General features: G+C 41.1%; 2 protein-coding genes across 3 annotated transcripts in view; one reads left to right on the top strand and one right to left on the bottom strand.

Annotated features, from left to right (window-relative positions):
• Cwc27 (CWC27 spliceosome associated cyclophilin) overlaps window positions 1–4,223 on the bottom strand; it is a 185,039-nt gene extending 180,816 nt beyond the window's left edge. The window contains exon 1 of one of the 2 annotated variants that reach the window (XR_008219496.1): window positions 3,851–4,223. Coding sequence is in view for 1 of the 2 variants with exons in the window: in XM_052743231.1 (XP_052599191.1) it covers window positions 3,851–3,892 (42 nt within the window). In the remaining variant the exon portion in view is untranslated. The remainder of the gene's footprint in view (window positions 1–3,850) is intronic. The other variant, XM_052743231.1, reaches the window with a different exon arrangement.
• Window positions 4,224–4,324: 101 nt separating this feature from the next.
• Window positions 4,325–27,792, top strand: Srek1ip1 (SREK1 interacting protein 1). The gene is made up of 5 exons (XM_052743232.1): window positions 4,325–4,507; window positions 14,485–14,532; window positions 20,763–20,906; window positions 21,878–21,950; window positions 24,689–27,792. The coding sequence occupies exons 1-5, from the start codon at window positions 4,495–4,497 to the stop codon at window positions 24,870–24,872; spliced, it is 462 nt and encodes a 153-aa protein (XP_052599192.1). The 5' UTR covers window positions 4,325–4,494; the 3' UTR covers window positions 24,873–27,792.
• The last annotated feature ends 90 nt before the right edge of the window (window positions 27,793–27,882 follow it).

The raw sequence follows: 27,882 nt of genomic DNA on the forward strand, positions 1-27,882 counted from the left end.
ACCCTCACCCTTCGGCAACCACTGATATTTTTTTTTTTCTGTCTGTATGGACATTGCCAACTGAACATTTCATATAAACGGAATCATACAAATGGGCCTTTTCATGTCCAATTTCTTTCACCAAATATATTTCTTTGAAATTAAAGAGGTCTGTCTTCCTGTTCTCTATATTTCGGTTTAAAATGTTTTTAAAAGCTCAGTAGAGCATAAACAATGGTTTTGTAATCTTACTGACAAATATTTCAAGACAGAACTAATATTTACTACAAAGTTCATTGTAACAATAATAAATGGAAACATGTATTCCCAACAATCTCCATAAGTTCTAATTATTTGACAGACTTCCTATGCTTAAATGCTACCATTTTATTACAGTTTTCTTATATTTTTACATTGTATTTATTTTGTTTTAGCAAGTTTTTTCACTTTTTGTTTGTTTTCAAGACAGGGTTTCTTTGTCCTGGCTGTCCTTGAACTTGCTTTGTAGACGAGGGTGACCCAGCACTCAAGAGATCATCCTGCCTCTGCCCCACAAGCACTGGATTAAAGGCGTGCGCCACACCACACCAGGCTAAATTTTTACATTATTAATGTTATCTTTAAAATGAAGTTTCTAAAGGCTGGCTTAGTTAATCTAGATACCATATATCCATGTAACTAATCATTAAAAATTACACCATACTATTATAAAACTGACTGACAAGTACCTGAAGTTTGTGTGTGTGTTTTAATGTGGGTTCTGGGAATCAATTTATATATGCACACACATACACACGTAAGTTATATATGTATAATATATGTATTTTTATTAAACAAGTAAGGAGAAGATAATACAAATAGATACATATTTTCTCCCAGTACCTCAAGAATAGTGGTCCAGGCCCTAAAGTATGCCCTCACTAGTTTAGTAACCACCTCTGAAAATAAAGTAACACACATTACCCTACCCTCCATAAGCTCTTGCAGCAAGCTGCTCAGCTTCAAAGTTGAGTCTTCCACCTACTAGCTTGGACTACCTGGACATGATATCTACCAGTTCTCACCCAATTTCCTTCTCTAAAAACAGAGATACTGGCCCCAAGGATTTGTTGTAAGGACAAAATGAGCTATTATACATATATTGCTAAGAACAGCTGCACACAGATAAGTAATCAAGAAACACTTGCCATCACTATATATATATATATATATATATATATTGCCATCTAGGGGGGAAAAAGTGTGGTTGAGACACACTGGACACCTTAAAACTTTCCACTGATAAGCTACTACATTAACAATGGCTTTTTCCTCCTTCATCCATGAAGGCATTCCGAAGTTACCTGGTATCACACATCAACTTCTTCCAATGTGATCCATGCTTACTGAATAAGGGAAATTTTCCCATTAGAGAGCAGAGGCTCTAAACAAGCTACAGACTATGCTTTCTGTTCCCCTTCGATCTGTTTCTATTCAGAAGAAAAACAGCATTCATCATAATTTGTAAATATTTTTATTTACAATTATTTTATCAATACACGGTTCATTTGACTGACTCAACAACAAAAGGGATGAGGATGGATTTTCTTCCAATGCATCCTTAAAACCTAACATAAAACCTTGCATGTGCGTTACAGGGGAAAAATGTTGTGCTGAGGAAATAGTTCAATGGGTAAATTGCTTGGCATACAAGCCTGAGGACCTGAGTTCAAATGCCCAGATCTCACGTAAAAGCCAGATGCTGTAACATGTGTCTTTAATCCCAATGCTCAAGTTTTAAAGTGTGCAGTGTAGTGAGCTGAGGAGCAGAGGTAAGAGACTCTCAGATGCTCACAGGTCAGATACTCAGCATTGAACAACAAAGGAAAGAGACGATGCCTCAAACTAGGTGGGCTATGAGGACCACCTGTTGTAGGTTGTTTTTGCTCTTTTGGGGGGACCCGCCACCCAGTTCCCAAACAATTCACAAATGGAGGCTTATTCTTAACTATGAATGCCCAGCCTTAGCTTGGCTTGTTTCTACCTAGCTTTCCTTAAATTAACCCATCTGCCTTTTGCCTCTGGGCTTTTCCTGTTCTCTTACTTCTGTAAATCTCTTACTCCATGGCTTGCCATATAGCTGGGTGGCTAGCCCCTGGAGTCCTCCTTCTCTGGCTACTTCTTTTTTCCTCCCAGATTTCTCCTTCTATCTATCCTCTCTGCCTGCCAGCCCTGCCTTGCTATTGACCATTCAGTTCTTTATTAGACCATCAGGTGTTTTAGACAGGCACAGTAACACAGCTTCACAGAGTGAAACTAATATAACATACACAAAAGTAACACACCTTAAAATATTCCACAGCAACCATCATCTATGGTTATAATATGAACCTTCACAAGTGTGCTATGGCATCTGCATGTATGTATGCTTGAATACATGCATACATCTCACACATACATACACATATACAATTTTTAAAATATTGGTTAAATGAATGGGCTCCTGTTCAGAAGTGCTTTTACTCTAGGATCAGGTCAAATCATTCCTTAGAGTAAACAACCAGTCCCAGGACAGACAAGGACTCATATAGACCCTGTTTCGTTTCTTTAAAAAAAAAAAAAAAAAAAAAGTCATTAGAGTATTAGAGTAGAAAACTAAAGATGCCTGTGACTCACAACAGTTTAACTTTGCCCTCACCTGTGCTTAATACCGCTAAGAAGCTAAATAAGACAGTATTAATTCATCTGCCTAGCCATTCTTTCTTTCACAGTATTTGAACTCCATCTACTATGTGGCAAGCATTGTTCTAGATGCTCATACTCTAGAACAATGCTTTAGATCTGTTTGTATTCTATATAGGGAAAAAAAAAAAAAAAAGAAGAAGATACTGTTAAAAACTATACCCCGAGGGCCAGAAAGTGCTGTGACCCAGGGTATCGCTGAGATTTGCTATTTGATAGGCCTCTTTGTTAAGAGGGACATTTGAACAGGTAAAATAGCATATGTTTTCAGCAAATGTTCAGCAATGTGAAGGGCCTGCATAGCAGAACAGTCAGTCTCTTTGATCTCTATCAGTATTTATTAATTGGGATTGACACTACCAAGAAATATAGTTTGATCACAAAAACTATCAGGGAATCCTTTCCCATTCCAATGTGGTAATAGTCCTCACTGTCCTGCTGCTTCTGACAATTAAAGATATCTCCTCCAAGATGTTTTTTCCATCATTCCCAGTTTTTCACTCCATCAAACTGTCGTGGCAATATAATCCCTTCAAAAACCTGACTTACTAAAGCCAGGTATGATGATGCATGTCTGTAACCTCATCACTCAGAGGCCAAGACAAGTTAGGAAGTTTGCAGCTAGCGTTAACTACATAATGAGACCTTGTCATAAAGATTTTCCTTAGCTAGCCAAATCCCAAACTAAGCTACTTGCTCTATCAGGGTAACAATCACATAACTGCGTACCAACCTTTGTATCATCAGCACCTAGTAGAGTGTGTGGTGCCTAGCGGGCGTTCAATAAATAATTGTAGAGAAAGGCATGATCTCCGAGTTAAACAACAACAACAACAAAATTTAACAATCTTAGCATAAGTCTTTTTAAAAAAAAACAACAGACACTAGAAGGCACCCACATGAGTTGGATCAAGGAAGTTAAGGGGCCAGAAGACTAACGAATAGAGAAGTTGCTCAAGGATTCTTTCAAAAATATGCTGAGACGTGTCAACGTAAATCATGTAGATGCAACACTGTCCACAAGCAGTGTGTGGTGGGCAGTTCTTTTGGTGTTTCCAACTCCACGATACCCGACACTTGCCTCAACCTCTTCTCCCCAAATCAGGGAGCTCTCAATTGGGGTGTCAAGGGATGGTGGAGAGGTCCTCACCTTCCCATTCGTGGGCGGCTCCTGGATGTAGATGTTACTCATCTTGGTCAGTGCTCAGGACTCCGCTCTTCAGTGTGGTCGCGAGCGAATGGCGGGTCTCCGAAGGTGTCCGCCTGTTAGTAGACAATTTTTTAACTTGAGGAAAACTTCACTCGGTCAGAGTCGGGCAAGACAGCCTAGTCAGTCCCCAAACTAGCCCCGCATGGACGCCGCCATGTTGCTCCCGGACCCGAGCACCGCTAACTCCGGAGGGGGGGAACTCCGTGTCCTTCGGGTAACTAAAAAATATTAGAAGACCTCTGCAACTTTAGAGAATTTGTCATGTTATCTGTAATAACGGTTAAAGAGCCAATCCATAAATCCCAGGACTGCGTCCAGGTCAGGTGTTCGCAGATGGCACTCACCTCCCGAAGCTGGCCGAAATGGTTCCGACCGTGTGTGCTCCGCGGTAGGACTCCCCCCCGGAAACTGCATCCGCAGCGCCTGAGTTCCGCGAACCCTGGAAGCGCATCGGGCCTTCCCCTGCCGGGAGGTGTAAGTTGTGGGGGCCGGGTGGGAGAGATCTCTCTGAGAGTGCGTTGTCCCCCTCAACGGATCTGAACCTAACGCGATCTCGAAAGCCCAGGACTCTGCTCACCTGCGTCATGGCAGTCCCAGGTGAAGATCAACCTCAGGGCCCCCTTCAGAGGAATGGGGCGAGCAGTGGAGTCCAGGGAGCGGGGCGGCGGGGGAGTCCTCAGGGATTCCAGCGAAGGCCTGAAAATGCCCGGAGTTGGTTGGTTTACATGAAAAAGTTTACACTACAAGTCCAAAGGGAGCGGGGAGAGAGGGAAAGATCATCTCCGTCGCTCCGAGGCAAGCCCGAACTGTACAGGATTTCAAGGAAAGTGTATTGTGGGAGGGAGAGAGGACTTGGGAGCAATGAACTGTAGGCCTAAGAGGACACGTTACCCAGAAGACTGACAGGAACTTTCACAGGGCTTCCAAATAAAATCCGAAATGTGAACATCTGGCGAACCCAGGTAGCCATACACATTGTACTGAAAGACACCAAGTCCAGAAGCGCGCCTGGGGTGTGTTTTAGCTTTTCCTGTCTGTAGTTACAGTGTGGCTGCAGGCCCGGTTGCTGTGCCCTTCTGGGCCTCAGTTTCTCTATCCGTGAAAGAAGGAGCTTTGTTGAATTACATCTAAGATTCTTTATAGGTTTCACTTTTGTGTTCAGAGATTTCTAACCTAGAAAGGCAAACTGTGCTCCGGGGATGTTTTTGTCTGCTACTCCAGTTTACTGGCGATTTCAGGAGCTGCAAAAACTTCCCCAAACCGTCTTTGTCAAGATGTGTCTCTGCAGAACTCTGTTGGCAGATGTTTTTAAGAGATATATATTCTCGCCTTGAATCTTGGAGATTCACAATGCACAGTACTGTAGCAAAGACCCTGGAAATGTTTCCAAAGCCCCGACTTTGCTTAAAACTGCCCTTCCCGCTACTGTTTGAGCTCTGTTTTTGTTCTATGGCAGCCTTTTCTGAACCTTATTCTAGAGACGGGTGGGGGTGGGAGGAGTGGCTGCTTTCCTAACTTATGTCGTTTGCAAAGAAGCACACCTGGAGCTGTGAGAAGAGAGGTGACTGTACACTCTTTATTGTGTTGTAGTGAGCATGGCAGACACCCTTGCTCTCTTAGAACTCAGCAGGGAAAAGGGAGGAATTTGCAGAAAGTGGAACTAATGTCGTGGCAAGTAAAATAGTAAGGACATCTAGTAGGATATAGAGAGTACAGAAGGATGTTCCAGATGAGACCTAAAGAAAGGTGAGAGGGAGGGGAGCCTGCAGGGAAAGGGACTGGATTTGGAGAGGAAGAGGAAGTAAGAAGAGGTAATGAAAGATGCCTGCCATGGCTAACCTTCAGTATGCAGTGTGAGAGAAAAGAGAAATTAGCTAGAGATAATCACAGTATCGAACATTTACTATGTAACCCATGCATCCGATACTATGTCAAACATTGTAATTTTTTTCCTTTTCTTTAATATAACCACTGTTGCAAGATAGCTGTTAATATTCCCACTTCACAGACTGAGGGACATAGAAATCAAGTAACTTGCCTATTACAAGAGCTAATGGTTGGTTATTCTTCCCCACCGTGTGTGAATGCATTTCCCAACCTGTCCATGGCACAATAAGGAGATGTCCTATAATTGAAGTACATTAAGCAAGAACAAAGTGTTTGGATATTGATAGACAATAGGAAACCGCTTAAGGATTTGAGGAAAAGTTACATTTTAGGATGCAGTAACCTGGAGGAGAGTTAGTGAATTTAGAGGCACAGTTGGTAATTAGGGGTGATTCTGGTGTGTTATCATGACACCTGTTGAGGCTTTGGTCCAATGAGAAGCAGCTAAGTTGGAGGTATGTTTTTGATGGTAGAATCACTAGGAATTGATGATTGCTTTGATATAGGTAGAAAATAAGATTCACTTTGTTCTTGATGTTAGATGATTGGGGAGGCCTCATAACTGAGAAGACACCCCCCAAGAGCAGAGTTTAGGGGCATGGCAACGTGTTCGGTTTGGAACTTGTATTGAGGTTGGTCAGACACAAAATGGAAATAGCTAATAGACAGCATAGGAATAAATAGATCTTAGGCAAGAAGTTAGTCAAAACCAACACATATAAGAATTAAGGGATAAAGCATGAGACTGTATAGACACAGTATGTAATGTATGAAAAAGGAGTTCTGACTGGAGCCTAGGGAATAATAGCATATGAGGAGATATCAGAGAGAAACAAGTCTGAACAGTAGCTTGCCTAGGCATTTCGAGAGCCTCTGGTGGCGTGGGCATCACACATCTGCACCCAGAGTTGGCCCACTATTCCTGTTTATTATTTGAGCAGGCTTTCTGAGCACACTGTAAAACTTTAGGAATGAAAATGTGCTGCTTAAGAAGAGGGACAAAGCCGGGCGGTGGTGGCGCACGCCTTTAATCCCAGCACTCGGGAGGCAGAGCCAGGCGGATCTCTGTGAGTTCGAGGCCAGCCTGGTCTCCAAAGCGAGTTCCAGGAAAGGCGCAAAGCTACACAGAGAAACCCTGTCTCGAAAAACCAAAAAAAAAAAAAAAAAAAAAAAAAAAAAAAAAAAAAAAAAAAAAAGAAGAGGGACAAAAATCGACTTTTCTTCTAGCTTTGTTTGAGATGCTCTTAAACTTAAGACCAGTGTTAAATTCAAAATAATGCTTCACAGCATAATAATAAATTGTGTCATTAAGCTAGATGGAACGACTTACATAAACTGCTTAAACCCACCAAAAATCAAGATAATAGGCATGACAGGTGGCATGAACGCACAAGGCAACCACTTTAGAAAATACAGACACAGAAGGTTGTTAAGATAATTTCTTGGCTGATCAATCCAGACACTGCATGGGAGGAAAATAGGGCTCCATTGAGGCGATCATCAAGGGGGACAAGTATTGTGTCATGCTCCTTTATTTTAGGTGTGATGGATTCGGCTTGGGGTGATTCTGCTGCTGGTTATTATAAGGTATAACTATAGAGTAATGAGGCTGCTTTTCACAAACCACCAGCCTTGTCTGTTTTCCTGGTCACGTGCTTCCACGGCTGTTCCTCAGCATTGTATGCTAGCTTACACCATTATGTAGGTAACAATGAGATACTGAAGACCTTAGAAAAATCTTAGACACTTGGTTATTTGACAAATAGCATTGAACATAGGATTCAGCGAAGTTTACTTTCTTTGGAACATTTCTTTGCTCATTCACAGTTGTTCAGATTAGCTCAGTTGTTGAAATTGTATCCATAAGTCACTGTTCTCCACCAGGAGTGGACCAGGCACAAGTGGCAATGTGTGTTAGTGATATGGATGGCACAAAAGCTAACCCTTTTAGGTCTCTCAGGGAAGTCTGTCCCCAGGGTAGAGGATGACAATGCTGCATTAACATTTCAATCTCACATCCGGTCAGCATATTGCTGAAGCATCTATGTAATAAGGGAAATGTGAAATCACACTACAACCTGTTTCCTGCATTCCTCAGGCATTCTATAGGTACTTCTGTCTCTAACGTGGCTGCTGAAATAATGGTCATAAACTCACGTCTGATTCTATCATTTCTGGGAGGCAGACAGTTACCTGTGGATTTTGTAATTTTCTTTAAGCCACTTAACCTTTCATAGGCTCTTTTATTGTCTCTAATTAAGGGGACAGTGTTTTGAATTTCTTCAGCTTCTAAAATATTAAAGCTTCCTTCTCTATGAGAACGAACTGTATAGCTCTGAGCATGACCAATTCTTTTCTACCTTTTTCTGCTCTTCTTATGTATTCTTTGATGATGCGAAAACCTGACTTGGCTCTTTTCTGACCTCTCACATGTTTCTCTTTCCGTGCTGTGTGGCTTTGTTATTGTTATCCTTCAGTATATATTCATACCTGCCTCAGGTTTTCAGCTGACAGTCTTGCCTGCCACTTTTTATGCTTATTAGAAAAATTATGTGCTGTTTTTCATTGCCCAGCACGGTCAGTCTGTCATGCATTACAACTATGAGTACACTACCCTAGATAACCTAGTATGGTGTAGCTTTTTGTAGTGAGGGACTTTATTCATTTTGATGACTTTTCTAATGCCAGTTCAGAGTTACACACCCATTTACAGGATTTATAGCTCATTTATGACAAGCACAACACAGTGCTGGCAGGCTTGACTGTTTCATTAGACAACAGATTAAACTATTGTCCCGTGGCAATAGTTTTTGGTTATGTACCCAGGACTTATGGGTACCTGGGCTCCCCTGTTAAGATCTCACTGATTTGGGCAGAGTGAAGAGAAGTTAGGGATCATAGGATCCGGAAGGACCACAGGCTGTTGTTCTCTTAGTTGGAGACAGTTCAAACATATTTTTAAAGGAGACTTTGGTGATTTCTCTAACTGTCCCTATAACTTCTTGCTAAGTGTACCTCAGATCTGCCTGAAACTCATGATACAGCAGGCTGGCCTCAAGTTAAAGGTAACCATCACGAAGCAGTCTCTGCGATTGCTAGCGAGTGGCACATACCCAGCTTAGCTTTTCCTTCATAGATTATTTTGTGAAGCAAATAGAAGGAAGAGTTTTATGCATTTAAGTTAGCTATTTTTGTATCAGTAGTTTAAGGGGATGGATTACTTTCATCCCTCTTTTAGAGAGCAAATGATTAAGAGACATAAACAAGGACATAAACATAGGACATCTGCTCTTCCGAAGAATTCCATCAAGAAATTAATTTAGCCTACTGTTTAAATTCATGCAACATTTCTGTTTCTGTTATTTTTTCTATTTTAGTTTCATTATCCATGTGAGATCCCAAAGGAGAGTATATCTACAACTGTTAGTATAAACCAGTGGAAAGGTTTAAACACTCGTTTTATTTGCATTCAGCTTTCACAGGACAAAATTATAAATTGTACAGACATTAGCATTCCTATATTTAATATCCCTACTATTTGAGGTTAAATACACACACACAAAATAAATTTATATTCTATAGAAAGAGCCCCACAGTATATTAACTTAAATGATAATAAGATGATCAGATGGAAAATTTGTTACAAAACAGAAGAAATCCAAACCACTGTTACTGAATCTAATCAAATTAAAAGTGAAAAGATGGCGCCCTGGGGTAGAGGTGATGCAGTTGCTAAGTGATACAGAGAAAGCTTAATTGCTTTAACTGCTTACTTTTGGCATTAAATGATTATGTCTTCAAAGTACAAGGCAGATAATAAAAATAGGAAACAAAGTCCTACTCATTGCTGTTTCGGTATCGGAGGGGCTCAGCAAAGGAACCACCTAAATGCCTGCTCCATGATTAAGGGGGGAAGTTTTTGTTGTAGATAGAAGAGGGAGAATAGCCAGAGGCATCTGGGGGCGCCTGCCATGGCTACCTCTCAGGGACAAAGAGAGGAGCAGAGAGAAAAGGTAGGCAGAGAAGCAGATTGGCAGTTGCCTGGTATATGAGAACAGAGAGGATAGCAAAAATGATTGGAGAGTCCTGCCTGTTATATGGGGTTATGTTGCAGGGGGAGGAGGGCAGGTTAGCCAGAACAGCCTGGGAACTAGTGAGGGGGCCCTGATCTGATCGAGGCTTGTTAGAGTTAGTAGAGGACTAGATGCTCTTTGCTGGAGATTGCGGGGGGAGGGGCGGGTAGGAGTGGATAAGAAAGTAACGGCTTTTCCTGGCGAGCAGAAACAAAGTTTCTGAGGAATGCTGAATGCCCAGCCTGTGCTGAGCCCAGACTGCCATCTTGTGTAGTTGGGACCTGACAGTTCCAGTTTTCAGTGGCTGAATGTTGACTTTGAACCTAGCATGGTGTACCTGCCTGGAGTCACAGCACTAGGGAGCTAGAGGCAGGAACAGCGCCATAGCTTCGAAATCACACCGGCCTACATAGTAAGTTTTATTTCAGTTTTTGAAACATTGTCTCCACTGTGTAACCCCAGCAGCTCGTGAGCTTCCTTCTTTTCTGATCCTTTTCTCGCTTTTGCTTCCTACTGTTGCTTTTTTTTTTTTCCCCGAGACAGGGTTTCTCTGTGTAGCTTTGCGCCTGTCCTGGATCTCACTGTAGACCAGGCTGGACTCGAACTCACAGAGATCCACCTGCCTCTGCCTCCCGAGTGCTGGGATTAAAGGCATGCGCCACCACCGCCCGGCTTCCTACTGTTGCTTTTTGTTAGTTTTCCTTCTGTGCCAGCTGCTTTACTAAAATATAACTTACATATATTAAAAGACCTGCAGATAAAAAAAATGTGCGGCCCGAAGAATTTGTGTGTATGATAGACAGTGGTTCTCAACCTTCCTAACACTGCAGCCCTTTAATATACAGTTCCTCGTGTTGTGCTGACCCCACACATAAAATTATCTTCGTTGATACTTCATAACTATGATTTTGCTACTGTTACAAACCGTAATATAAATACCATTTACAGTGGTCATAGGTGACCCCTTTGAAAGAGTTGTGGGTGTTCTTGACCCACAGGTTGAGAACCACTGCTATAGATGAAAAGAAATAGATAACTGAAGTAAAATTCAATTTCCTTCTTAATATAAGCAATATCACCAACAGTTCTGTGATACAAATAGTATAGCTTTCTTTCCTCTTCCTGTATGTGTTAAAGATTGTTACATTTCTTTAAACACTGGCCCCCTTCCCTCATACCATAACTTGTGCAGTATTCCCCTCACATTTAAACTCCTTCTAAGAGTTACAAACAGTGTTGCTGTGATGCACTTTATACACAGCTGATTTGCCTTTGTGCAAGTGAACTGTATGGGTTCTCAGACAGGGGGTTGCTGGATTAAGGCCTTGTGGTAGACAGTGCAGTGCTGAGCTCCACCCCACTGACCTTTCCGAGTACGCTGTGCTCAAAGGTCTCCTCAGGTGGTTCTACCTGAGCTCCTTTGAGAAGTGAAAATGGAGTCCTGCCACCATTTTTAATGGGCATTTCACATACAGAGAAAAGTGAGCGTCTTTTCCGCGTTTTAGGTTATTCCTGTTTCTTTTCCGTGTACTTTCTGGTCCACTGGTTGCCCCTCTCTCGTTTTTTTCCCCAGTGGCCGTTTGGTCTTTTCCTCAGGATAAGTTGATTTTCCACAGTGGGGAGTTTGTCCCTCCTGCAAGTTACAAATATTGTTTCACAACCTTTCAAGTGTGTTCTGAGTTTGCTCCCGGAGGTTTTCACCACTGGAATGCAGCCCTCAATGCCCCCCTCCCCCGTGACAGACAGACAGACAGACAGACACACACACACACACACACACACACACACACATACACACACACACACAACCTGGCCCTGTCATGCACTTCTATGGTGACCTTTAGATTGGAGGTCCTGATTACCATGGATAACGTGAAGAGGGCAGGAGGCATCACTGCCTAAGCTAATTTAGTGACTAAACCAAGAACATCCAGGAGCTACAAATAACTGGGAGAGGGGGTCTCTGTGCTGGGAAGGGGCCTCACCATGGACCAGCCAGAGTTCTTGTCTGAACAACAGAGAACTAAAGGTTAGGTTGGAAAGGATAGTTGCCAAGGGGTTTATTAAATCTAAGAAAACCCTTCCTGCCATGCTCAGAAACCAGAAAAGGTGAAGCACACCAAACCGAGCACTGTGCACTGCCATAAGTGCTTTGGAAAATGGACTTCTTTTCCCCCCCAAATAGGCCAAACTGGCCTCAGACTCACTCTGTAGCCCAACTAGGCTTGAACTCAACATCTTCCTGCATCAGCCTCCAGATGTTGAGATTACAGATACTGAGCTAGAAGCTAGGTCTTGACAACAGGGTGAACTGTGATTACATCACTTTTCCCAGGTCTGGTGTCATTGGCCTTGGTCTCGAAGGCCCACGTAGAAGCTTTTCACTGGCCAGGCAGTCTGGTTGCAGATGGTCACAAATGAAGCTGGGATCTGAATTTAGACAAAGGCTAGCGTGGAAGGAGCTTGTAAGAAGATCTGGTTCTCTGTCATAGAAAGTTTCGTCTTGGTTAAAGAAGATAGCCTGGGAAAAGTTTCACGTTCTGTTCATCCTAGAAATACGAAGCACTTGAAGAGTGAGTTCACATCAGTGTCTTTTGCTATAAGTAAGTTCAGCTCTAGCACAGGCAGAGGTGACTTCACACCTGCCTGTTACTGTTAGTCTGTGGCAGCAGTAATGGTGCATGAAGCAGTTGTTCAGTCTTTCTCAACATCTGTGGTTTCTATGGAAACAAACTTAACACTGACCCATATTCTCTGAGCTTTTTCGTCAACATGCAATTATTTTCATAACGGCGAAGCCTTAGATTATATTAATCCAGTCTTGTTCCACAGTGGATACTACTAACTGTGGCATGTGGGTTCTTACAGGACAAAGTGGAGGCACGAGTCTAAAGGGGAAGGAATCGGTGCACAGTGCTCAGAAACTTCAGCAGTGGCACCTTTTCTGATTTAAACATGTAAATATCGTAAAAAAAAATAGTGACACTCTCTAGAGTTTGAGGTGAAAGTAGGCTTCAGAAGAACTGCAACTAATGAGTTCTTAGGAAGGTGGAGGAGGAGGGTGTGATGAGTGACGTCACATGATAGAGCTGTCACTCAAAGAGAGGCTAGCGGGGAGATGTTAACAGCTATGCTGTGTTCATGGGAGGCTCAGATGTCAGCAGCGGGATGCAGCATTCACCTGATCCCATCACCTGGATGCAAGGTGCCACTGGGATATTCTCTAAAGATGTTGTGGCAGCAGAGCAGTGCTTGGTATTAAAATGCACATTGTAGGACCCTGTTTACAAGAACAGCTCAATTAGTATAATTTTTTTCCTCCAAATTAGGAGTAGGGGAAAGAACTAGAGTTTCAAGCTTATCATGTTGAAGAAGTGGTCTAAGAATCATTTTCATTTATAATGACTAATGTTTTCTATCTGCTCTACATTTTACAATAGTCTCACATTGGGATGATAACTTCCTTTGAAGGATTTAGAAAGCAGACCCCCTTCCTCAGAGAAAGGGAGTAATGTTCCACTGGGCCTTGCATTGCTTCCCAGAAGCCACTGTCAGAGGTTAAAGATATTTTAATGTTCAGTGGAATATTCATCCACAAAAAAACGTTACAATTCTGGTGCATGCTGTAATATGGATGATTCGTGAAAACATTGTGTCACACTTTTAAAAAGGACAGATATTGTCTGGTTTCTCCAGAGAGGCAAATGTTGTTAGAAAGTAGACTAGAGTAGCTGAGATTGGGGAAACATGAAGGTGTTTAGTTTAGTGGGTGTAGTTACCCTTCTTGATGGTAAAAATCATTTGGAGAAGGACAGTAGTTGACAGCTCTATTATCACTGTGACTGTTTTCCTTGCTGCTGAAATAGACATTTGAAGAGATTCAAATCCTCTCTTTGGTGTGTATTTTGTCACAGTTTTAAAAATCAGATTCTTTCATTCCTAGTGTTTATGTCTTCAGCACCATCCACATGTACTGACTACACAGAAGTACTGTGAATGTTTGTGAGCTTTTATCAGAATTGAACACTGTGAATGTTTGTGAGCTTTTATCAGAATTGAACACTGTGAATGTTTGTGAGCTTTTATCAGAATTGGACATGTGACTACTTTGTTTTCACTTCCCGAGGTTCAAGTGCTGACTTAAGTTATTTTATCATGATGCCTAACAAGTACAGTGAATTTTATGGAATTTTACCATTTTCTTTGAGAAAGGTGGAATTATTTTTTCTACTGAAACACAAGAAAATTTGTTACACCTTAGTGGGTGTGTGTGTGGGGGTGTATACTATATATATAGTAAATTAGTTAAATTTCAACAATAAGCTAGAATTCCTTCCCCAATGATGTGGGATTCCTAAAATGTTTAAGCTCTCAACTATAATGCTGTGTTCATATTGAATTAGAAAAAATATATGTTCTTGAAATATTAGCCAAATGATTTGGGTAAATTCACTTTCAGTAAGTTCAATGTTAAAAAAGTTGAGTAGTGTTGCTAAGATTAGTTGTTGTTGTTTTTTCTTAAAACAAAAGGTTTTCTTAAGAGTTTTATCTTATGATAAAGTCTTTATTTTCACTTACTTGTATTTCCCCAAATGTTTTCCAATTGTGTTTCAGGTTGCAACAAGGACAATGTCCGAGCAGGCTGCAAAAAGTGTGGCTACCGTAAGTACCTGAAAAGCAACGGCGTCCTGTCTACTGTGTGTGCTGAGGCCATTGCTTCCCGGGGCGGGCTGGCTTGGTGTCCTGACTTCAGCAGCTCCGTGGGTGGCCCCCTGAGCTCCTCCAGGATTTGGAGTTGACTCAGTGTGTGATAACTAGCAAAGGTGCCATGAATATGAGGGGTTGGGGGAGATTAGAAGTTTGCAGAAAACAGAACTAAGGTAATTTAAAAGATAAAAGTAAAAGACTGTGTACTTAAAAAGATAGGTGATGCTGGAGAGATGGCTAGGCAGTGTAGAGCACTTGCTGCTCCAGTAAAGGACCTGGGTTTGATTCCCAGCACCCATGTGATAACTTATAACCATCTGAAACTGCAGTCCCAAAGATCTAACATCCTTTTCTGGCCTCCACGGGCACCAGGCGTGCACATGATACACATACATACATTCAGGGAAAAAACAAAACAAAAAAATACATGTAAAATTAAATAAGTAAATCTTTAAAAAAATTAAAACATGTATGTATGTATGTTTGTATATACTATATATGCACCTATGTATTGCTTTGTTTCTGGATACCAGATGAAGAGTAAAGGCATTAAAAACAATTTTTGAATGCTTTCTGAACTTATCCCTTTGTATAAGGGATTGAGTACCAGAATTTCTCCTCATGTGCAAAAAAAAAAAAATCTTGATTTCAACAATGTTTCCAGTGTGATTAACATAATAGAATTAGAAGGTACACCCAAGCCTATGTAATTACATACAGTGTCATATGATTTGATTCTGTAATCAGCATTCCTGGAGGAAAATCCAGCAGCTCCACAGGCCTTCCCAATAGTTATTCCTGGCAGCACTTGCTGTCTCTAAAGTTGTTTGACATCTGTGCTAACTACACTGGCTCTTAGAATATTCCACTTCATTGAAGTGTTATTTCTAACAAGTATAACTGATTTAACAAAGATTTCCATGAAGACCAAGGAATTGATTTATAAACTTTGTTGTTAAAAAAAAAACCTTACAAATAAATATCACAGACCACAATTAGATAACTGTGAAGAAGGTTTCTGGTCTTCATTTTCATGGACATTCACTTCTGGCGGTTCTGACAACAGATGTTTCAGGTAAACACCTCAGCACGTACTAGATGTGTGACAGTGGCACACGGCTTAACCGTTCTGTGTTGGATTTCTGTCTGCAAAATGAGTTAATTATAGTCCCTAACCTCGTAGAGGTTGCTGTGAATATTAAGTGAGCTTGTGTAAGTAACGACTCTAGGTCACTGGCTGCCCATAGTTGGTCCTCGATGCGTGATTGTTGCATAGTAGAAAACTGAGGCTCTTCCATTACAAGATGGGAAGGTGGAATTTGAACTCTGGTTGTCAGAGTTCATGCTGTGTTGTGCTTTTTCTGTTTTTCTTACTTCCCGTGGTGGCAAATGTACCAAATGTAAATCTTAACCATTCTTCAATAAACCATTCTGAGCATTAATTGCCTTCATAGTTCTGAACAGCCATCCCCACTTTCTATTCCAAATCATTTTGGTAACCTCGAATAGAAACTCTAGCCGTGAAGCAGAAGTTCTGTGTACCCTCCTTTCCTTAGCTCTTGGTCATTTCTGGTACTCTACATAGTTCTTATTGGAGGAACCATACACTGTTTGTCCTTTGTGTTTTACTTAGCATAATGTTTCAAAGTTACCCTGTGTTGTAGTGTGCACACACGTTGACATTGTTTCTTATGGTAGAATGTTGTTGCATTGCGTGGATATACTACACTTTCTGTCTCCATTCACCTGTGCATAGACACTTGGTTGTTTTTACCTGTTAGCATTACAAATAATGCTATAGTGATCATTGATAGGCCCCTGATTTTCATTCCTGTAGGAATAGTCTTAGGAGTGGAATTATTGAATTGTCACCTGGACTTTCTGAGAAGCCACCTAATTTTTCCACCCTGACTATCCTTTATATTCCTACTAGGAATACATAAGGCTTCCCTTGTTTCCACATCCTCCCCAGCATTTATTATTGTTCCAGTTTGATACAATGTATAGACTTGGGTGATACTAAGAAGTATATATTTGGTTTGATCACTGTCTCTAGTTCCAGATACAGATCTGGTAAAAAAAAATCCTTGCATTTCCCAAGTGAAAGAGCTAATAGGGGTATCTCTTGTTATCTATAACAAATACTTTTCAGCCAAACATGAGTTTCTTCTTATGACTCTTAGTGCATTCAATGTGGACACTGATTGCCAGAGAACCACACAGATGTTTAGAAGGCTGAAACCAGCCCGCCAGGGAAGGGAGAGAGAATTCATAGAGGGTGACTTCAGTCACCAGTGACCAGTGATTTAATTAACCATTCATGTCTGATGGAAATCCATAGACATTCAGAGTTCTGAGAACTTTGGGGTTGGTAAATATACTAAGGTACTGGGGAGATCGCACACCCGGAGAGGGCTGCCCCCCACAGACACATCTAGATATTCCCTGTGCATCTCTTCCATTTAGCTGCTTGTGAGCTGTGGATGTCATAGTAAATGTGAATGGTAAGTCATCTGCTTCCCTTGACTCAGTGAACCATTATAGTAAACCACCAGATTTGAGGAGCTTCCAGGAACTCTGTGACTTTAGAGCCGGCCAGTCCATGTGAGTGGCCTAGATTTGTGATTGACATCTGAAGTTGGAGAACCTTGTGAAACTGAACCCTTAATCTGTGGGGCTGCACTAAGCCTAGAAAGTGTCCAGGATGAACTTAACTGGGCCAGCAAGATGTCTCAGTGGTTGGCATGCTCACCACACGAGCCTGCTGGTCTGCCTGTCCCTGCAATGCCTATAAAGGTGGAAGGAGAGAGCCAACTCTGCAGAGCTGCCCTCTGACCTCCATATGCACACCTTGGCACAGGTACGTGCCCCCCCCCCATAAGAATAAATAAAATTCAGGAATGGATTTAATTGTATCATACCCAGTTAGTACCCAGAGAGTGAGGAACTAGTTGTTGGTGTGGAAAGAAAGTTACATATTGCTGTGGGAAGTGTTGTAAGTACAGTCCAGACCATCCTAACAGGTATGAAGGTAGTTGTATTCCAGTTTTGTTTTGTTTGCTTTTCTCTAATAATTTGGAACCACTGCTCATATAGTTTGGGCCATTTGCATTTCTTTTCTAAAGATATTTGTTTGTCTTGCCATTTTTTTTTTAGACTAGGTCATGCTTTCACTGAGTTTTAGTTGTTTCTTACATGCAGTGAACAGATATCAAACGCTACCAAACATGATTTATAAGTATTTTTCCAGTTATGTTACGTTTCCATTTCCTGATAACGTTCTTTGCAAAAGGCTCTTTAGATTGATAAAATTAAATTTGATGAATTTCTTTTTCTTTTGATGCTCTGTGCTTTTGGTGTCACATTGAAGAGTCTATTGACCAATTCAAAACGGCCAAGATTTACCCTTGTGCTTTCTTCTAAAGGTTGGGTGGCTTGGGGCCTTGTATTTTGTGTCTCTTCATCCTCTTTGAGTGTGGTTTGGTGTGCGATGTGATGTGAGGTCTGTGCTGTTATTTAAGGTGTAGGAAGACACTTGCCCCAGCGGACTGTTGTTCTCCTCCCCCTGAGTGATGGGCACTCTTGACAGAATTCAGCTAGCCATGGCATTTTTCTTTTCTGGTCACTCTGACAGAATGCCTGACGTAGCAACAGAATGGGAGGAATTGCTTCCGTTAGCTTGAGCTTTCCTGGGTTCCTAGCTATCGTGGTCTGCTCTGTTGTCTCTGAGAACATGGTGGCAGGTGGGGTGTGATTCACCTTACTGCTGACAGGAAGCAGAGAAGTCCTGCGCTGCTGACATCCCTTTCCCCTTTTATTCCACCTGGGCCTCTACCTCGTGGGAAGTGTCATCTTGGAAGTTTTTCTACCTTGGGGTGTGTCTTCCTGAACCTGGTCTTCACTAAACCCAGAGCTTGATGAGCCGCCCTGCCCCATGGATCACGTCTCTGCCTCTCAGGTGCTGGGACTGACCTTTTTTTATAGGGCTCTAGGGACCCAGACTCTGCTTCTCACACTGGGATGGCAAGTTCTTCGTTCACTGAGCCAACTCCCCAGACCCTCACATTCTAATAATTCTTCACCCTTCATCTTCCTAGAGTATATTTAGAAAAGAAACTTCGAGGGAATAAATAGCTAGGAAGACAGTGATATCCTAAGCTGCTTTCACTTACACCCAGTAAGAACAACAGTTACAACAGACACAACCCGGACTCCGTTTGTAGTTTCACAAGTAGTGGTCGTGTCCCTTAAAGGGAAGCAGGAACAGGGTGTGTTCCTTACATGTTCAGTGCATGTAAGTACCTGGCCTTTGGGTAGAACGCTAACTTATATAAAGAAAGACTGCATCCAGAGGAATTCTGGATGCGATGGTCAGCTGGCCTACAGTGGAAAGCCCGCTTTCCTGTGTCAGGTGCATAGCGCTGGAGAGAAATAATGCAAGAAGAGCGGAGCCAGACCAAGAAGCCGAGCTCCCAGAAGGAAAGGCAACCCACCCCGTGCCAGGATGAAAAGGGTCTTAAGTGAAGCAAGGAATGCCTGCTGAACACAAGTGAGTCAGTCACACACTGACTGAGCGGCCTTCAGAACTGTGTGCAGTGGAGCTTTGGAGGCCTGATGGTGGCAGATGGCTAGAGTGGAGGCCCTCGCTTAAAGCCGGGATCCCTACCCTAACTGTCAAGCGAGGAAATTTTCACTTAACCGTCTAGGGGTATTAGCAAGAAGGCTCATGGTGTGTTTGAGTGCCTATAAAACAGCAATTACAAGGAAAAGAACAATGCAGACTTGGCAACCAAACCTTGAGCTGTATAGCTTACACTGAGGCAGGTACCATTTTTTCAGTGCTGTGAAATTATTGTTCAAAATTGATGTTGTAGGGGCTGATGATATAGCTCAGTTAGTAGAGTATTTGTCTGGCATTCACTAAGTTGTGAGTTCAGTCCCTGGCATCATATAAACTCCAGGTATAGTGACCCACGCCTGTAATCCCAGCACTTTAGAAAGTAGAATGGGATTGGCATAGGACTGAGGCAGAACTTGAGAAAGATAATAGAACCACTAAAGTGCTCTCCCTCTACACTCCCCATCCCCCGTGTCTCTCTCTCTCTCTCTCTCTCTGTGTGTGTGTGTGTGTGTGTGTGTGTGTGTGTGTGTGTGTGTGTGTGTGTGCCTGTGGGGGTGGTTACTTATGTGTCATGGCAACATGTGGACATCAGAGGGAAACTGTGGAGTGTGTTCTCTCCTTCCACTGCGTGGGGCCTAGAGATGGAATTTAGGTCCTCAGGCTCAATGGCAAGTGCTCTTCCCTGCTGAACCAACTTGTCCGCCCCACTTTGTCCTTTTTATTCAGTCCAGGACCCAGTCCATGTGTAGGGTGAATCTTCCCACTTCCACTAACCTAATCTAAGCCCCCAAAGACAGCCAGAGGCTTGTCTTCAGATGATCCTGGATCCTGTCAGGATCAAGTTAGTGATAACCATCACAGTGAACAATTACTGAAGTCTACTTACTGGGAGAATTTTAGACAAAATGATATCAGAATTTAAATATTTAGTTTTTTGAATCCTTTAGAGAAGTATTTTTAGTTTTGTTGCTTCTCATGCATTATGACCACTTTAATTAGGTGAAAGATAGAACCGGGTGAGTCAGTAGTCAAGCAGAGGAGGAAAGACTACAGCGAGGGAATAAAACATAAAGTTTCATGTATAAGAGTGTGTTTTTAGTCACCTAATGTAAATCATGTAAAATAACCCTGTGCTGATTCAGTGTTCTGAAATGCACGACAAGTGCCCCCACAATGTTTCTTGAATTAGAAGTTCCATTGAAGGCCGGGCGGTGGTGGCACACGCCTTTAATCCCAGCACTTGGGAAGCAGAGCCAAGTGGATCTCTATGAGTTCGAGGCCAGCCTGGTCTACAGAGCGAGTTCCAGGACAGGCACCAAAACTACACAGAGAGACCCTGTCCCAAAAAAAAAAAGTTCCGTTGAAGATGGGAAAAGTTCTGTTGGAATACTATATTCAAGCAAAAAACATATAGGGAGAATACTAAACTTCAGCAACAGAATAGAAGTTTAGGCTTTTGTGTTGTGATTAAACTTGTACTCTGTTGCCTCCTATGAAAGCACCAAAGCAGAGAGCACAGTACGTGTGTAGTTTGATCCTTCTTGGTTTTGTTTTCTTTATCTAGCTGGTCATCTGACCTTTGAGTGCCGCAATTTTCTCCGGGTCGACCCCAAAAGGGACATCGTGTTGGATGTCAGCAGCACAAGTAGTGAGGACAGCGATGAAGAAAACGAGGAGCTGAATAAACTGCAGGCTCTGCAGGAGAAAAGTAAGCAGTGGGTTCCCTCTTCTCCTCTGGGTCGTGTCTCGCTTATGTAACTGTGCTCATCACCAGGTTGTCTTTCTTGTTGCATGCAAGGGCTACAGCGTAGCTAAGAACGTGGCTTTGACGGAAGTCATGGCATGAGATTAGTGATCAGGAGGCAAGTCATCATATAATGTTGTGTGTATAAAAGCCTTGTTATTGTAATGGGATAAACACAATGTTGTAGGTTTGTAAATTTCACATCCTCTATGTAGATATTATACAGAAGTAAACTCATTGTGTTGTAGCTTTTCGGAGAGCTTTAAACAGTAGTATTTGTATTATTCCCACTTGAGGTAAGAGAAGCAGTTAAACAGGAGCCCAGTCTCTGATTCTTGTTGGTGCGGATACCTAATACCCTCTTCTTTCCTCTCCATCTCCCCGGTGAAGCCCGTGCGCCCTGTTTTCCCTCTTCCTTCCTCTCCATCCCCCTGCGGTCACCCGTGTGCCCTGTTTTCCCTTTCCTCTTTGACTCTTCTTAAGTTGAGTCAAGGTGTGTTGTTGGATTATACATATTTGTAAGTTTTCCTATCTTCCAATTGATACTAATTTCTAATTTCATATCATTGTGATCAGCAAGATGCTTGATATGATTTCATTCTTAAATTTGTTAAGACATAATTTATGAGCTAATGTGATCTCTGGGTTTCCTAATTGAAGATACCGCCATTATATTGTAATTACCATCTTTGAAAGAAAAGTCATCTTGCAGGCCCTTGCCTGCGTTTACTTTCTACTCCTGTTTCTGTTGACTTCATCTTTCTAAGTATAAACTAAAGTGCACGTGCCCACACATGCACACGCAGGCAGAGGCGCATGCTCGTACACACACACACACACACACACACACACACACACACACACACACACACACAGCATATTTGTACGTAGACTCCTGGTGACTTGAGTTTTTTCCTCCACCTTCTCCCTTACAGGAATAAATGAAGAAGAGGAGAAGAAAAAAGAAAAAAGCAAGGAGAAAATTAAATTGAAGAAAAAGAGGAAAAGGTACATTTTAACAGGTTATTTGGGTGTTGAAAAAGAAAACCATAAGCTGTTAGTCCAGGAAGGATTATAGATTTTATTTTTCATGTAGTCCAGTTAATTTACTTTTAGAGTTTTCTTCGTGAGAATAATATGTTTGTATTTGCTCTAGTGAAGTAGCAACGCCCCATACATTAGAAATAGGAACCAGAAGTGACGTCATCATGTCACTTAGTACATTTGTATTCTGGATTTCACATTTAGAGCAAAAGCGGAAATTTTGATTAAATACACATCTAAATTCTTCATATATATTTTGTGCTAATTTTGAAATTGGATTCTTTTTTTTTTTTTCTTTTTTTTTGAGACAGGGTTTCTCTACAGCTTTGGAGCCTGTCCTGGACTAGCTCTGTAGACCAGGCTGGCCTCGAACTCACAGAGATCCTCCTGCCTCTGCCTCCCGAGTGCTGGGATTACAGGCGTGCACCACCACCGACTGGCTAAAGATTTATTTATTTATTCATTTATTATGTATACATTGTTCTGCTGCATGTATGCCCGCACACCAGAAGAGGGCACCAGATCTCATTACAGATGGTTGTGAGCCACCATGTGTTGCTGGGAATTGAACTCAGGACCTCTGGAAGAACAGCCAGCGCTCTTAACCCCTGAGCTACCTCTCCAGCCCTTGAAATTGGATTCTAAATGTCTGTATTCTATCATTATCATGACTAAGAAATTAATTTATTAATGGAATTTAATAGAGTTTCATAAGCCCAAACTTCCTTCAGATCTTTCACAACCCTCACTAGCCATTTGTGAATTTTTTTTCTGGTAAGATTTTTCAATGATTAATTAAAGAAATTGATCAAATGCAGTTAAGAGACAAATCCTCCCCTGGGTTATTAAGTCCAGTCTTATTCATACTAAAATAAGTAGACATGTTTTTGAATGTTTGCTCATAGTTAGGTCTGCTCTGGACTTTATTCTCCCAGAATGGCTTTATTTCTTTTTTTAATCAGGTGTTACCACTTTATAATTTTATAATGCACTTGACTACATATATTTTAATACTTCAGAAAACTTGTGAATTGTCAAAGTTAGCTTACTCCCAGGTCTTGGGAGTTAATCTCTAACATAAGACCTGCTAGGAGCAGAGACCTGGATTTCTGACTAGTGTTTTGTTACTTGTGCTAAGGCAGCAGGCTGCATTGCATGCAGGGAACGTGAGGCTGTGTAGTCTTCCATGTTCTGGCACATTTACTTTGTAGTTAGAGATTATATTCAGACCTGTCCATATCAATCAAGCCTTGCAGACCTTAGGACCTGACACCCAAACTTCTCCGTGCGTGTACAGATAGCCGTCTGATAGTGTGCTGTGCCCAAGCCTAGTTTTGCCTTAAAGGTGCAAATCCAGGACCAAAGAGATGTGCAGGCGTAGAAGAAGCTGTGTGAGTGCAAGTAAGTAGGCCAGCAAGAGAACAGGAGGGAAGTGAGGGGAAGCTTGGAGTCAGGGACACACTCAGGCCTCTCCTGGGGACAGGGACCCCCCGAGCCCTGCAGGCCATGCATTCACTTTTGCTCCGAGTCTGTCCTGAAGTTTCTTAGTTTGGGTTTTAGTTCCTAAATAGCTAAGCTAACTTTAAAAAAAAAATTTTTTTTAGTTAAAATATAATTACAGAATTTCCCCCTTCCCTTTCTTCCCTCCAGCCCCTCCCATATACTTCCCCTGCTCTCTCTCAAATAAATAAATACATGGCTTTTTCAAAACAGCTTTCAAATATAATTTTATGTAGCTAGATAGATAGAGAGAGAGATAGAGAGATAGATAGATAGATAGACAAACAGACAGACAGATAGATAGGCAGGCTCCTATACATATAAATAGAACCTGCTCAATCCATATAATGTTACCAGTATGAACTAACTTTTAAGGTACTTGTTGATTTTAAATTAATTCAGTTTCTGTCTTGTCACATATATTTTTAGTTTGGACGTAGGTAAAATGTACTTTATATAAGATCTGAAAAGGTGGAATTCTTGTTTGTTTCTTTCCTTAGCTCAGCCCCACCCCCTGCTACAGCCCATGTCAGGGAAGGCAATTCTATTTTGTGTTAAAATATTAATAAAGTATAATGATAAATCATCCTCATCTACATGCAGTGTTCATTTAAAAGCTTGCTTTCTGTAACAGATAAAAATTACTTGGAAGCACAAGTGTTCTTTTCTAGCCCTGCAAGGACAAGGAATCGAGTTCATTATCATGAAAAATCACAGGAATTACAAAAGTGCTTTTATTTTGTTAATTTTCAGCTCTTATCCATTCATACTGAGGAACAATTAGGATCCTTTTTACATTTAGCCATAATTGCATCCTTTTGTGACTTAAGAGAATGTGCTAACAAGTTATTACCTATACAAGTGGGCTCTATGCATGAGGTCGGTGAGCTCTGCTTTAGTTCTCCCTGTAAGATTCTGACGGGCAGGCAGCATGCATACCTGTCACTGCCCCAGGAAGATAATGTCATTCTCACCCCGTCGCATTACATTGCTACAGTTGAGCAGAATGGAGATGTAGCTTTATCAGCTTCTGTGACCAAGTGGCAAAAATTTTGAATTCTGCATTTAAAGAGAGTAGAAAGCGAATTTTCAGTATCTGTGTTTACACTTCCACTTCCAGGAATTAAGGCAGCTCACCTTCTACTTAATTCATGTCTCCAGTCCTAAGTGCAGTGTTAGTCATAATGTGTTCTTGCCCATAGGTCTTATTCCAGCTCCACTGAAGAGGACTCTTCAAAACAAAAGAAACAGAAATATCAGAAAAAAGAAAAGAAAAAAGAAAAAAAGAACAAATCAAAAAAAGGAAAACATCACAAAAAGGAAAAAAAGAAGAGGAAAAAGGAAAAACGTTCTTCCCCTAACCGTTCTGAATTCACCAAAAAGTAACCGAATCTTTGGCCTAACTCAGGAAATTGAAGAATTCAATATTTTTCATTATTGTACCTTCCTTGGAATTGCTATGTAATTACGCTTTGCAGAAAATCCCAGCCTCTTCCATAAAGACATTTTTCACATGTTGGGACCCTTATCTCTCTGCCCATCTGTATTAAATCCATCTTATTACTTGACAGCCATGCCTCAAGTATAGATATTTGTACATGCAAAGCACATCCTTTTGGGTATGTGTGTTTCTGGGTGTTGGGCATAAGTTAATGATCACATGGCTTTACTGAAGTCCAACCAAGTCGTCTCCATAGCAGCTACTGAGTGGTGTCCGCCTTCCAGTGATGTAGCTAGGTTGGTGGTAGTGATTTGCTCTTGATACTAAGGATTTTAATAGCTTTATCTACTGTGTAATGTATAAAGATAGTGAAGTTCTTCACTGTTGTTTTTATATCTCTAGGCTTTTTAAATAGTATCATTGAAGAGAAAACTGCTTTACCAATCTCAAATTTTTAAATGAATGGGATCTATAGGAAGATAATAATGAAAGTATTTATAACAAGTGTCATTGTTTTATGAAATGCATGTTTCTAGCACTTGCCTCCCATGTTTTTATAACAATTAAAATATCCCCTTTTTAAAGAGAATCACTTAGCTTACTAGAAAGTCTGGCAGGGAGATTCTGTGCTGGTCAGGATTATTAGGTAGATCCTGGGTTGATATACACATGTGCCATATTGGCATGGCTTACAGTGATACCTCAAACACCTTTTTTTGTGTGGAAACAGCAAAACCCTCATTAAAACTGATTTTTATTATATCTAGTGTATATGATGCCTGCAAATATGAGTTGTGAGTTTTTATGAATGTTTGCCTATATATTTATTTTTTCTGAAATGGTTTTGGAGTGAGTTTTACACTGAACTTACAACTTCACAAAACGCCAGTGTTGATATTTCCTCTCTCACTTCAGTCACGAATCTTAGTAGCACTGAAAAAAATTTAAAATCAAGAATTTCTTCTGTACTTTCAAAATAGAAGACTGGGGGTAGCATCATGAAAGCCTTTGTATAATAGTGAAACTTGTACATAAATAAGCATTCTCAATGACATGTTAGTAGATAGAAATGTTTCTCACATTTTTAATTTCATGGTCATCAATGTAGTGTATCTTAACATCTAGTATTCCCAAATCCCAAAAAGTTAGCTTACGCTGTAAAAGCATTGAAAACCAGCCTGCTAGCTTGGAACAGCATCAGAGCTTCTAAGTACCTTGCTCTGGTGCACTTATATATCTTCAAGTTGATTAAGTAGAGACGCGGCTGCAGGCACGTTTGTCAGGGAAGTATACTTGGTCTTGCGGGCTGGAGAGCTTTACCTTTCTTCCTTTGCTCTGCACCCAAACTTGAATGCCCTGAGGGCCTCACACATCCCTTACCGTATTCTCCCCTCTGCTCAGGTTTCACAGAAGCTGCACCCACACCCTTCCCTAGCATTGCTTCCATGAGGTGCACGTATCTTCAGCTTTTCCACAAACGGATTACTCTCTTGGCCCATAAAAAGAAATTTTGTTTAGAGTTTAGTCAGTTGTTAGGACTAAAGCACAAAACTTTTAGATTTTTTATTTTTTTGAGACAGGGTTTCTCAGTGTTGTTTTGGTCCCTATCCTGGATCTCCCTCTGTAGACCAGGCTGGCCTCGAACTCACAGAGATCTGCCTGGCTCTGCCTCCCGAGTGCTGGGGATTAAAGACGTGCGCCACCACCACCCGGCAAACTTTTAGATTTTTAAGGACTTGTTTTGTCTACACTAATTTTGTGAAAGTTCAGTTCTTTGGTTATCTGGATTAATAAAAGTAAACAAATATTCTCAAAATCCTTTTTTAAAAATATCAGGGAGCTGAAAGGTGGCTCAACAGTTAAACACTCTTGCTGCTCTTAGAGAGGACCTGAGTTCAGTTCCCAGCATCCTCACTGGGCACCTATAACCCTGTTATTCCAGTCGCGAGGGATCCGATGCCTACATCTGACCTCTGTGGTATCCATGAGCACTTAGCAGATGCTCACACAGACATATACATGTGCATGTAAATTTAAGGTGTTTTTTTTTTAATTTTAAACTTAAAAAGCAAATAAAGAAATAAATGGCCTCATCTCTTTGTATGTGTAGAATTGCTATCAGTGACATCAGTTGTAAATGAAGAGTTCATATTTGTGAGTTTTATTTCTGTTAATTGTAAGAAAATGTAAATTGACTTATAAGGGGTTTTTTTCTTAATTTAGCTAATGATTCAGAAATGTTATTTATATATACAATCAGCCCTCACTCATTAATCTGCTATAATAAAATAAAAAATTTTAATGGACCAGTCATTTCCCCCAGGAATAATCTTAACATGATTAATGAATTTCACTATCATATTAGTATACCTTATGAAGTATCAAAGTAAAAGTCATTTATTTTTACTAAAGTAAGAAGTTGTTGTTGGAATGGGATGCAAATCTCACTAGTACCTCCTAGGAAAATGAATGCATGAAATTTCTTAGCAGAAAGAACACTTCATTTAGTAGTAACAGTCCAGAGGGCTGGTGTGGTACCTCTCTGTGCGGCCTGTGCCTGTACAACCCTGGCTGCACTCTATCTCCTCTAAGCCCCTCTGCAGCCTTTGGCCATACCACCCTGAGCACATTCTATCTCACACTCCCCATGTAGCCCCCAGCAAAGGCATTTAACTTCTCGGGGCCTTGGTGTCTCTTGCCTATGAAATATTGTACTGTGTTTTCTCAGATCACTTTTATTTGAAATTCAAATAATATACTTTTAAGGCAGTATTATAGACAAGCAGCCAGCATTCTGTAAAGGTTGCGTTTATTATTATGACTGCTAAACATGCCAACTTAAGTAAATAAATGGTGTTTGATTCACTTTGTTCTGACCTAATTGTATGTCATTTTCACCAAATGCAGACAGAATTTACATGTAGATTTCTGTCTGTAGCTAGGTTATCTGACACT

Source organism: Peromyscus californicus, unplaced genomic scaffold (genome assembly GCF_007827085.1).
Source record: "Peromyscus californicus insignis strain IS unplaced genomic scaffold, ASM782708v3 Scaffold_18__1_contigs__length_77618521, whole genome shotgun sequence".
Taxonomy (NCBI): Eukaryota; Metazoa; Chordata; class Mammalia; order Rodentia; family Cricetidae; genus Peromyscus; species Peromyscus californicus.